At 35.8% G+C, this 12841-nt stretch overlaps 1 protein-coding gene across 8 annotated transcripts in view; it reads left to right on the forward strand.

Moving 5' to 3' along the window:
* kcnab2b (potassium voltage-gated channel subfamily A regulatory beta subunit 2b) overlaps positions 1 to 12841 on the forward strand; it is a 50209-nt gene that overhangs the window by 34544 nt on the left and 2824 nt on the right. For 3 of the 8 annotated variants that reach the window (XM_052539975.1, XM_052539971.1, XM_052539974.1), the window contains 12 exons: positions 1561 to 1604; positions 1720 to 1757; positions 2065 to 2144; positions 3710 to 3754; positions 5047 to 5091; positions 5362 to 5405; positions 5647 to 5733; positions 8710 to 8795; positions 9493 to 9613; positions 9732 to 9826; positions 10690 to 10810; positions 12560 to 12648. In XM_052539975.1, coding sequence (XP_052395935.1) covers positions 1561 to 1604; positions 1720 to 1757; positions 2065 to 2144; positions 3710 to 3754; positions 5047 to 5091; positions 5362 to 5405; positions 5647 to 5733; positions 8710 to 8795; positions 9493 to 9613; positions 9732 to 9826; positions 10690 to 10810; positions 12560 to 12648 — 895 coding nt within the window. Of the gene's footprint in view, positions 1 to 1560; positions 1605 to 1719; positions 1758 to 2064; positions 2145 to 3709; positions 3755 to 5046; positions 5092 to 5361; positions 5406 to 5646; positions 5734 to 7021; positions 7067 to 8709; positions 8796 to 9492; positions 9614 to 9707; positions 9827 to 10689; positions 10811 to 12559; positions 12649 to 12841 lie in introns of all 8 variants that reach the window. The other 5 variants (XM_052539968.1, XM_052539972.1, XM_052539969.1 and 2 more) reach the window with 3 other exon arrangements.

Here is a 12841-nt window from a genome sequence, read left to right on the forward strand (position 1 = left end):
TTAGCACATTAAACACTGGACAGGCAATTACTGGTGCTCCAATTCACCCAAATACTATTACATGACTACCCCAGATTATATATATATATATATATATATATTAGTCTACTACATTATATAATTTAGGGTGAATATGAATCAAGAATAAATTATAGTTCGCATCATTGCTTTGAGAGAGTAAAAATTTTGAAATTAAGTATTTGTTGTGTATGTTTAAGTGCAATATTATAAAAGGGGAAGACTTAATAGAGTTTAATGTTCAGTTGTTGTGATTTAGAACCATTTAAATTTACATTGGCTTACTATTGTGGTGAGGGCATATGTCTTTGCTGCTTTAAGGAACAGACTTAGCAATTAGCATGCTAATATGTGCTATTGCATGCTAACAGTTCACTATTGCATCGCTGAAAGCACATTTACATCCAAGAGACTTCTATTTGATATGTGTCCTTAGATCCGGAAGACATACTTGTTTTAGAGTGTTTGCCCATCTGCAATACATCTCTAAAACCATTACTGTCAGACATTAAATAGACATTTAGAAAATGTTTTTAAGATGTTCATGATTTAGAATGTATGTAAAACTGACTTTTTAAAGACGTTTATCAGATGTACGTGTACTATTTGGGCTCTTACAATATTCAGTCATGACACACACACACACACACACACACACACACACACACATATATATATTACACCTATTAAATCTTGTCAGGGAACCTTATAAAACCACTTTTGAGACTACTTTTGGTCACTTCAAAATAATTTATTGTTGAAGTTGAAGTTACATGAACCAATTCTGTTTATTTTACCTAACCGAGTTGTGTAGAACTGATGTACATGATTAAACCATATAATTCCATCACACATTTTTGTCAGTATGTGGTGAAAACACAGTGAATAACTTCCCTGAGGGGTATACAGTATGAATGTCTCTCAAGGATAATTTCACGACTCTTCATACCTTTTAAAAGGTTTTTAAATGTTTTTTTTTTAAACCATAAGAAGGTCTTTTAAAGCAACATCTTTGTTTTGTGCCAGTCATAAATTGCTTCTCATCCTTCAAATAAGAATCAAAAGCTCACTGAATATTTGTAATTATGAAGGCAGTCTGTGTCCTTGACTGTGTGGTCTTATAGTGCTTGCTCAGCACTGTAACCTTGGCTCTTTGCAGACTCAAAAGATATCGAACAAAAGACCCAGGTGGTCTTCTGATTGGTTCATCGGGCTGAAGGTAGCTGTAGTGTTGTATCCAGGCTGGATTTAATTCTCTTTTATTGTCTGAATATGAGTGGGAGTTACAAACAATGACTGCTACAGTACATATGTAACCAATGGCCCAGGTTACACGTAATGAAAACACAATGAGTTGTGCACATAGGTGTGCTACCTACCACAGGGCAAATTACAATATACATCCTTGGACCAGTCTGAAAAACATTAAGTACATACAGTACATTTATTTATGCATTACATTGAAACAGCTATCATTGATTGTAATTAATCAGCATGATTGCATCTGATTTCATCTAAATTGTTTGCAATTTTTTTTTATAGGAACCTTGGGAAATCTGGCTTACGGGTATCATGTCTAGGGCTGGGTGAGTAAAACATGATAGGCTCACACTGGTAGTCTTTTATAAATATCTGAAAATGTAATTAGTTTAGGATTCCCTGAGCAGCACTGTTACATGGTTACACTGTGTCTCTTTTCAGGCACATGGGTGACGTTTGGTGGTCAAATAACAGAAGAGGTAGGGTTTTCATGGATTGTTAATGTGTTTATTTTCAAACTACTGGAAAATAGCATTTAGCATGCTAGCACTTCTTCAGCAAAGCATTAAAATCTGGAGAGAAAAAAAAACATTGACATCACCCAAAGTACAGTATGTTATATTAATAAGTCATTAAAATTTGTATGCATTTATGTCATGTTTTGTGATCAATTGTCATATCCATGAAACATAAACATGTGTTTAGTGCACCTTAAGGGTCTCTCAGCTGTCAGTTTCTCTCCATCTGGGCTCTGTCCCCATCTCTCCTCTCTCTTTCTTCTCTCAGATAGCTGAGCAGCTGATGACGCTGGCGTACGAGAACGGTATCAATCTGTTTGACACAGCCGAGGTGTATGCGGCAGGGAAGTGAGTACTGATCTCCCATCATTCAATGCTGCCCCTTTTAATCAACCAGAGGGATTTACACTTATATATGAGGAGATTAGTAAAGTATTAAATATAATTTTAGCAACATTTTCATCTTTGATTGGACTGTATAGACCTACTTCTCACAGATCTGAAGAATCTAAAATGGTTTTCAGGAAGCCAAATCATTGTTTGCTATTAAAATGTCTTTAATTAATTTTTTTTTAATATAAGGGCAACAAGATTTATGCTTCTTAGTGAAGATGTGACACAGTATTCAAAATTGCAGAGACCAAATGTTAAAGTTGAGGAACTGTTTTTTGAAAAACCCTTAGTAATCGACATTAATATTTGGGAAGGATGTGTTTTCGTAAATGTCCATAGCATGAACAGCCCTAGATTAATAAGCATTTTACTGAGACTATTCATATATATATATATATATATATATATATATATATATATATATATATATATATATATATATATATATATATATATATATATATAATATAAATTAATAAATGAACACTTTTAGTGATAATATATTTTTTATATATAATACAAAATATTGATATTTATTATAATACATTTTTATATTCATTTAAATTAAAAATCTATTAGTGAAAGAAGTTAGTGTTTTGTCAGCAGAATTCACTTGTGCAAGAAGAGGAAAAAAGATGGAAAGGTGAATAGCCAAAACCTGCTAGCTTGCAGTAAATTTAGCAGTGCCGTCTTTATTTTTCTGCAATGCCGTGGAACTGTAACGTCAGGGAATTGCTGATAAAGTCGAGCGGAAATAGCCTGACTCAGTGCAAATCCACTCAACGGTACAAAATGGCACTTTAATGTGGCAGACTTTATGTGTGTTATAGGACATAACCTTATATATGTCGTCTGTGTGTGTGTGCGTGGGTCGTTTGTCACATTTTTTAACAATGTTTCATGCCATGTCAAGCTGGCAATGAGGCTTGTGCAGAATGATGAAGACAGTTTGTAAATACTTCAGCACAGACGAACAACCAAACCTTTATTACTCATACACAGATACTCACAAACGTCTTCACAAACAGTAGATTTACTAATCTAGACTGTTAGTTAAATAGAAGACGAACACTAGTACTGTTTGTGAGTTTGTCCAAGGACATCTGCTGCCCTCTTGAGCCCACGTTACAATAGCGCTTCATTTGTTACAAGCTGTCACAAGGACTCGCATTCCCGCAAAGAGATGACGAGGCCTGATGGGAGAACCATTCATGAAGAACACATTGGTCCTGAGGGCAAAAATTTTACATCTGTCATCAGACGCTCTCCCTTCCTTCCACTCTTTCCCCTTTTTAAAAATCTGCTCACAAAAAAAATGAAGCATTTTGCATGTGTTTACACTGGGAGTTCCTTTCATATTGCTATAAAGTGAATGCTTCATTAATCTAATTCTCCAGAAGCACAGAACAGGGAATCCCCCAGTGTAGAGGATGCTTTTGCTCACCGACTGTGATGTAATTGAGGAGGAGAAGGTTTAGGCTGAAATAATAGCATGTTAATTGCTTCTCACTTTCTTGCAGGGCTGAAACGGTTCTCGGGAGTATCATCAAGAAGAAAGGGTGGAGGTAAACATGGATTTGCTGTTTTTAGGGGTTCATAACATTCTCAAGCTCTTATTTGATGTGATTTGCCATATTTGTGAGCTGTTTTCTCCTCCTCAGATTGTCAGAATAATTCTGGCTTCATCTCAATGGAAAGGCAGTTGCTTGTACCTTGCAGCTACTGTTAGGTTGTGAATGATTAATGTGGAATTTACACTTAAGGGGACATTAGCTTTTATTCACCCTACTTACCCTATTTACTGTATGCAAGCATTTTTCCCCGGGGAAAGGTGTCTAATTTTGGACCCATGTTTTTGCCTTTTTTTAGAAACTTGGAATGACTGCAGTTTCAAAGATTCAAAAAAATCTTCTATTGGGAGATGTGAATATTTTTAGCATGACTTTTCTACAAAAGCCGTTTATTTAGATCATCTTCTACAAAGAAGTTTACTTTTTCCATCAACAGAAAAGATATTTAAAATTCTAGATTATTTATTCTATAATATGAATGTCTTTTTAGGGTTAACATTATTATACATTTTATATATTTTTTTATAAATAATTCATACATACATGTATGCATACATACAGGGTATCTGCATGATTTTGCTTAAATGAGAGTTTTTAAGACCTGCACAAATAAAATTAATACCATATGAGCAGATATTAAACTGTAAAATTACTTAAAACCATGATTTACATGTTCAGATACAGGTTTTCACAAAAACATAAAGTTTTATAAAACAATACACATTTCAGCCAAGAAAATGAATGAGTCAAAACAATCAATTATTATGTTCATTTAAACTATTTTTGTAGTTTAAAATTGTACATTTTTATCAAAATTGTATCAGTTATTATATGAATTAAATAACATAAATATAATTTTACATATAATATAGTTTACATTTTTATAATGCATTATCTATTTGTCAGTTTACCAGTTCACATTTACATGTAAAACATGGGTTCATTTTGACATCGAACAAAAACAAATTGAAGACCTCTGGAAATCATAACTAAACTTTTTTAGGACCCGCAGAAACCCTATATATTGTATATATAGGTATTGTATATATTGTATTTGAATATAATATAATATATTAGAATTCATTTAAAAATAAAATAAAAAACCCTGATTATTATGTTCAAATACAGTGGTTCCTGGACTTTTCATTACCTGGACCACAGTGTAATTACAAGAGTCATTTCCTGAAGCCTAAACTGATTGGTTGTTTACCCATCATTCATCATGATGTCAGACCCGTCCTTGTCTTTGTTTCGCTTTCAACCACTTTGTCTCCTGTCTTTCATAGACGTTCCAGTTTGGTCATCACCACCAAGATATACTGGGGTGGAAAGTAAGTGGACGGGGACTTCTGTCCATTGTTTGTTGATTGGATAAAAGCAGATCTGAATACAAGCCTGCTGTTGATTTTAAGAGAGGGGAGGGATTTAAGCAGATTAAATGATTGTAAAAGTCCGACATAAATCAAAAAAGGGAAGTATGTTATTCGCAGAAATATCAAGTTGACATTTTGATTAGTAAAAGTTTAAAAATACAAGTTAAAGAATCATTCAAGTTTATAATATTTCAGTGTGTAGACGTCAAATCCTTGTTTATTTTTCAGAGCAGAAACAGAGAGGGGCTTGTCTAGGAAACACATCATAGAGGGTAAGACTAGTTAGAAATGTTCATGATTACATTTTAACTTGTAAATACAAAAATCCACAATGCCATGTTTTAACCCCATAAAGATCTTCATTCAAGATTTGTACAGTGCTAATTTAATGCTGCATTGTATAATTGAGGTGCTAGTCACCAGTCGGAAATGAATAGATAAGAAAATGTACTTTAACATGTAAGAAATTACTTATTTCGGTTTGAAATAGTACTTTGTTTTTCTGACCTTCAGGTCTAAGGGCGTCACTGGAGAGACTTCAGTTAGAGTATGTGGACGTGGTGTTTGCTAACAGACCTGACCCCAACACACCAATGGAAGGTATGCTTGATGGGATGCTGGGATAGTTTTATCATCTTTGACTCACTTAACTGCTTTGCACTGAAACATGGGACTGTATCAGACCAGCCTCACAGCTCTCAACACATAAAAGAGATCAAACACATTGAGGCCAATGGCAGAGTTGTTTAACTTTTAGGTGCAAAAGTCCATAAATCGACTAATCATGCCATTCATTTTGTAATAAACTACAACGTCATATACAATAATGGAGCAGTGAATGGAGCAGTGAACAGAGCATGTTGTCTAAGTGTGCTGTCAAGATGATAAATTTTGCATCACAGCAGTTGCGTCCGTTATGCATTTAATGGTTGAGTCAAGTTGTAATTTAGTCGTACATGCTCTTGCTTTGGAGAGTTTTACAAATGCATTAAACGGACTAGTACACCTACATCTCGTCACAGTAGAGTTTTGAGGGGCTAAACAACTGAAGCAGCATGAATGAAAGAACTTAGCTTACTTAAATAGCATATTCACAGCACTAAAGCACGGTCATTTTATTTGATTCCGATCTATATGATTTTCTTCGCCTGAATTGGCTGATAATGATCTCCTTAAGAATGGTGAGATATTAAAGGAATATAAGTTAAGCTCCATCAACGTCGTTTGTGTCAAATTTTTCATTACCACAAAAGTTCATTTTGATTTGTTCCTCTTTTTTCTTTAAAACAAGGTTACTTGCAGTTAGGTATTTAAAATGGAAGATTAATGTTAAAATTTAAACAACTTTGCACCCCCCCCCCCAAAAAAAAAAAAAAAAAACATTTTTCTTTAAATGAAATAAATGTTAAAATTAATTAAAATGTGTGCCCTTATAAAATCATAAGCTTCAAATCTCTCTATCTTTAAACCCTCCAAAATCTGCTTCATTCAATTCCAATTTAACTTCCTCAGTGTAACCTCCTTTTTTAAAGAAAATGAAGGATGAGTCTAAAGGAAATTTTGAGGTAATAAACATATTACGGATGCTGTTATTCGAGCCTAACTTAACTAAGCAACTTAACATGCTGTACAGCTGTGAGGGGTATGTGGATAGATTGATTAATGTCAGAGACTGTGCATGATGCATCTGAGGTCATGGTCATGTAGACATGATTGCTCATGCTTGTGCACAGACCTCCAGAGTTCAAGCGTGGTCCCATTACGCTGGGGTTTGCAGAATCCGCTCTGGTCCAGTTCTGCGGCCTTTTTTCCCCCTTCTTCAGAGATTTCATTCCATTTGCTGAGTGGTAACCTCCTCACAGTCTTTTGTTTGTTTGTTTATCACCAGGAGATCCATTTAACACTTCAAAATCAAGAACATTCATCATAGAAGGTACATGGTACCCTCAGTAAGAGTTTTGACCTCTTATCTCCAAAAGCATTTTATGGCTTTGATTTGTGATAGTTTGCCCTCTTGTCCTGGTGTGAGAAACCTGACCGTGTCCATAAAATGCTGAAGATTTCCAGCAGTTCCTCTTAAACCTGGTATGCTGTAGAATGATTGATTTCTTTGACTATCCTGTCCATCTTGCAAGTGAAATTTGGAGTAGGTCATTGCATCTTACTGACTGACTATAGTGTCTGTTTTTTTTATCCTTTTTCTTTTTTACCATGCATTTTCATTCCATTTTAATATCTTCTCCATTATACATTTCTCTTAGTTCAAACATAGTTCAATACAGTTGCATATATCATACATATTATAATGAAAGATTAATAATTAAATACATAGTAGCACTTTAACCTGCTTCCGCTCATACTTTGCTTTAGCTTATATTTTGTAATATTTTTTATTTCTTTTTTTGCACGATGATTGACTGCAGTGTCCTCACCTTCCCTGCATGTGAATATTTTATTATTGCAAGCGACTGCTCTCTTTTTTGCATGTGTCTGTCTTTGTATTTAGTCTTTTTTGATATTTACTCTCTGTCTGCTTATGGTTTACAGTGATATTATTCGTAAATCTTAAAAAAGACAAATGCTGATAGCAGATCCCACTGGTAAATTGCACATAGCACATAGCCTGTCTTCAGATTGTAAATTTGGTTTACTAATTTGTGCATGCTGTCCTTTCCAGCCTGCAGTGTTTTTACCTACTAAATAATAGTAATAAGTAATTGTATGTTTTTTTTATGTTTATTTATGTATAAATTTTCTTTTTTGCAGTTTATGTTAATATGTATTTCTTGTAGTTGTGGCCTCATCATTAAACTATAAGATACAGAAATGTGAAACATTAAATGATGTGAATAGGAGCACGTTAAATATATTGGCATCTAATGTGGGTCTATAAAAAAGGGACTCTATAGATCCACACAATGCATTTTTAAACGAGCCGTTTTTGGATTCCTTTAAAGTGTTACTAATCCAAACTTTTCAAGAATTGACGTCTGAAGGAGGGGAGACCTGCGACTGCTTCTTAAATTAATGTTTGTGTGAAACTACTGCAATGTGCAAAATATGGTGGCCACCTCTATAGTACTTGACACATATGTTCTATTATTAACATAGTTTTCTTTTATCCATTTTATCTGGCTCCTTTCTTATAATAGGGTATATACTTGTAGCAGTGTATAATAATCTCATGACATGAAGAAGATTGTAGGCTGGACTGTGGAAAGTTGCTCCTCTGCTAAATGTCTATGAAGTGGAGATGTCATGATGTCCTGATTAATTTTCCACCCACTGAGAAACTCTTTGAGTTAGAGTTATTATAAGATGCATAACCTTCAAGCCATTTCTTATGCCCTGTCACTTTGTATAAAGAAAATATGAATAATGGCCTTTGTTGCTCTCTTAGAATCTACTTCTGCTCCACTTCTATTACTTCACCATTATATTCGTCCTTGTTTTATTACTGGCGTATTTCTGTCTTCCTCTCTGTTAGATACTCTCTGATCGCATCTGCTTTTGTTCCTCGGTCCCTCAATGTCTAAATGTTGTCCAGACTTTGATTGTTAATATTGTGATTGGCAGAGACGGTCCGAGCGATGACCCACGTGATTAACCAGGGAATGGCCATGTATTGGGGCACGTCCCGCTGGAGCTCCATGGAGATCATGGTGGGTTTGGAAGCACAGGGAATTGTTTAGCACATTCAAAAAGATTGTTTTCAGTGAGATAAATATTATATAATAAGTATTCGGGTTGTTTCAGCATCTCAGTTTCTGTCATTAAAGTGTATTTTGTATAAGCATTATGCTAATTCCTGTAATTTACACGGTCCATTAGTTAAGACCTTTCTCTACAAATATATACATGTATAAATAATGTGTCAATAATAAAAAAAAAATATTTTAAAAACATTATTTCTCAGGAATCAGTGATATACATATTTATCTCCTCATGTTAGTTCATCGTGGTCACACAAATTCATTCACTACTTCTAGTAAATTGTTCCTATGTTGTGCAAATTTGTTCCATTGTTATTGTAATTGTTTTACTAATTGGTTCCCTCATTTTAGTAAATCATGGCTGTATTGTACTGATTAGTTCCCAAATTTAGTCGTGAAAACTAATTTCTTAATTCAAGGTCACAATACAAATATTTTTGTCCCGATGTCATCTGCTCTGTTGTTTGGCTAATGCCCTAAAAAAATCTGACATAGAATTTACTTTGAAAAAAGTGTACATTTACACGGCAAGTTAAGTTACACATTGAATTAAACCTGAAATGAAGTAAAAATACACTCATATATAAACAGATTTGTTCTATGAGGAGCATCTCTGAATCTGTTTGTACTATTGTATGTTTTTCAGGAGGCGTACTCCGTGGCACGGCAGTTTAACCTGATCCCACCGGTCTGTGAACAGGCCGAATATCACATGTTTCAGAGAGAGAAGGTGGAAGTACAGTTGCCTGAACTCTTCCATAAGATCGGTGTGTGTGTTTTCACTAGAGAAGCTTCATTTTCTTGCAAACTCAGAAAATGAAATGAAGTAACAGAGTTGCTGTGATGGTGGCTGGTTCGTAGTATGTCACAGTGGTGTATGTGCAGGTGTGGGCGCCATGACGTGGTCTCCGCTGGCCTGTGGGATCATCTCAGGAAAGTATGACAGCGGTGTGCCTCCTTTTTCCAGAGCATCTCTAAAGGTATTCCTCGGCTATGTGTTACAGTCTCTCAGCGCTCTTGTTGGTCTGTCCTGACTGTTGTCGGTGGTCTTCTTCATTGATGACTGTGTGTGTAATTTTTAAATGAAGGCCCCGCTTGCATTTTGCGTTTTGTTTTCTATCATTAATCTGATTGTGAAGGGCTCCAATTCATCTGCCCATGCATGTAGATGAATGCACAAACATTTTTGTTTTTCTTCTCTTTTTTTTCCCTGTGATATAGTGCCTTTTCTATACATATCTTTACACACAGCTACTGAGTGCTTTTGATTTCTGAATGATTTTATATACAATACTATGCATTGCATAGTAAATTGCATTTATAAATTGTATTAAAACAAAAATAAAAACATTTATTTTAAATTGTAATTAATTCACAATATGACCTTTTTTTTTTACTGTACTTTGTCTTGGTGAGCATAAGATACTTCTTTCAAAAAACATAAAATATTACCAACCATTAACATTTTGAACAGTATGGGAAAATTATTTTTGTGTGTGATCCATGGAAAAAAAATTACAGCATGCAGGGTTTTTGTTATAACGTGCTTTCATCTAGCAGCAAATGGCATAAATGACAACATTATGCAACTTAATAATTATATCTACAACATAGCCTGATCAGTTGAGCAAAGTTTGAGAAGTATAACGTTCACCCCCTTTAGGCAGCTGGTACCCATCAGCACCCGCTCATAAAACGCTCATGTTCCTGTGGCTGTGTGTGCAGATATCATCCATTCCATCATTACTCCACAAACACAATGAATTTCCAGCAGCTGTTCCTGTGGCTCATCAGCAGTGGTGTGTAGCTCTCTGAGCAGGTGTGTGCTGTTTGTTTGAAACAGGGCTACCAGTGGTTGAAGGACAAGATCCTGAGTGAGGAAGGCCGCCGTCAGCAGGCGAAGCTGAAAGAGTTGCAGGCCATTGCGGAGCGGCTGGGCTGCACGCTGCCCCAGCTGGCCATCGGTAATTCTGCCCAGGCTTTGCTGCTCTCTCTCTTCTTGTCTGTCTGTCTGTCTGCCTGCCTGGAGCTCAGGACAGGCCGTCTGTCCTTGTCTCCTGCTTCTACCGTGTGTCTTTTTGTCTGAGGTCTTGTGTTGGACAGTCTTGTGTCTGTTTACTGTTTGTTTTTGTTCCTGAACTTCCATCAATCCAACCAACCAATCAGAGGTTACCAATCATAGTCTATTTACTGACCTGATGCAATGTTGATTAATATGGCCCTATTAAGTCATGCTGGTAAATACTGTAATGACATTATTATTATTGGATCAAAAAGCTTTATTTTTTTTTAGAGGATCTGTATTTGTTGAATTTTACATGGTTCGTAATTCATAAGAGCTTGAACTGTTTTGTTTAAGGCACTTCAACGGTTAGTTTGCTGCAGGGTCAGAAAGATCTCGGATTTCATAAAAAAATATTTAAAAAAAATTTGTGTTCTGAAGATGAACGAGGGAGGTCTTACAGGTTTGGGACAACGTGAGGGTGAGTAATAAATGACAGAATTTATTTGGTTGAACTGTCCCTTTAAGGCAGGAATGCGCTGGACAACTTTTGCTCAGATTTTTTGCCGCAATTTGCAGCCTGGCCTCTGCAGGAGTCGATGCTTGTTGACAAAAGCCAGAGACAGTCTGCAGATTTTGGGCGATTGGCATTGACCGATTTCACTGAAAATTGCGTAGTGTGCAATGGGAACAGACTTATTGTAGTTTTAGACTTTGATTATATGCAGTTGGAGAATATCAAATAATATTTTCTGCTGATTTTAGAACACATTGTCTATATTTCTCTTGCTTCTGTCAAGGACCTTCATATCTCTTTGGAATGACTTGAAATACGATCTTTAGCCGTTTACTGTATGATGCACAGTTTTTCTTTACAAAGTCAGCAAGCGGATGATGCCTAGTGTGTTCAGATCTGTTTAGGTTTTAAAAACCATGTAGTGTATCCAAGCCTTTAGTAGTAAGAAAACTAGATACAGGAATCATTCGTCAAAGGGGAAACAGCACAGAGAATTGCAACATTTCAGACAAGGTTTGCCTGTGTTGTTTCAGGTTTTGTCACCTGTATCCATGCTAATCATTTATACTGTATAACCTTATTTAAGAGAGCAGTAAAGGTCAGCGTATCAGCAGGGGTTCAGTAGGTTAGTGAGGCCAGATACAATGGCACTTGATGTGATTGTGTGTCTGTTCTTGTGGTGTGATGGTTTTAATATGATGTGGCTTTCTGCAACCTGTTTGTTAAAACTTCAAAGTTCAGCTCAGTTTGAATTTGAAACCGGGATATTCAGTGCTAAAAATGTTGTGGATTTACTGTACAGTAAGAAGAGGAACATGCATTAACTTGTTTAATAGCTAAAAATACGAGCCTAAAATACGCTTCTCATGTGAATCTGTTGTAATGGAACAAAACTCAAATTTATTTTTATAATTTAAAGTGCGCCTGCTTTAGCGGTAACTGCTTAGTTGAAGTCTAATGCCCACACGTTAGCACTCTGTCAAGTACACCTACCTCTGTCTTTTTTCTGTTCAGTCTTCTGACATTGTTGGTTATATAAAAAGCACACAGGTCTGAATTGCTTTCTTCTCTCCTTAAAGAATCGAATATCTAGAATTAGCTCTTTTACCCGAGGCTGTCGCATTTTCAGTTCTAGACTTTTTCTGTGGACTGTTTAGAGAGATGTGAAGTGTCTGTGCTTTGGTGTGTCTCTAGCTTGGTGTCTGAGGAATGAGGGGGTGAGCTGTGTGCTGCTGGGGGCCTCCAGCACAGAACAGCTGATGGAGAACATAGGAGCCATTCAGGTGAGCCGCTCACAGCAGGATACATACATCAACAAAGCTTTACATTCTAGAGATGATGCTGATGCTGAGGATTTTGCAAACAGCAATGGCACAAGAACAATGTGATGTAGCAAGCTGTGGAAATGAGCATTAGGTCATTTTTGATACAAATTGTAGTTGCAAAAACATTTTGTGCAGAAATGTTTGCGATATT

The sequence above is a fragment of the Carassius gibelio genome, chromosome A23, assembly GCF_023724105.1.
Source record: "Carassius gibelio isolate Cgi1373 ecotype wild population from Czech Republic chromosome A23, carGib1.2-hapl.c, whole genome shotgun sequence".
In the NCBI taxonomy this organism is placed as follows: domain Eukaryota; kingdom Metazoa; phylum Chordata; class Actinopteri; order Cypriniformes; family Cyprinidae; genus Carassius; species Carassius gibelio.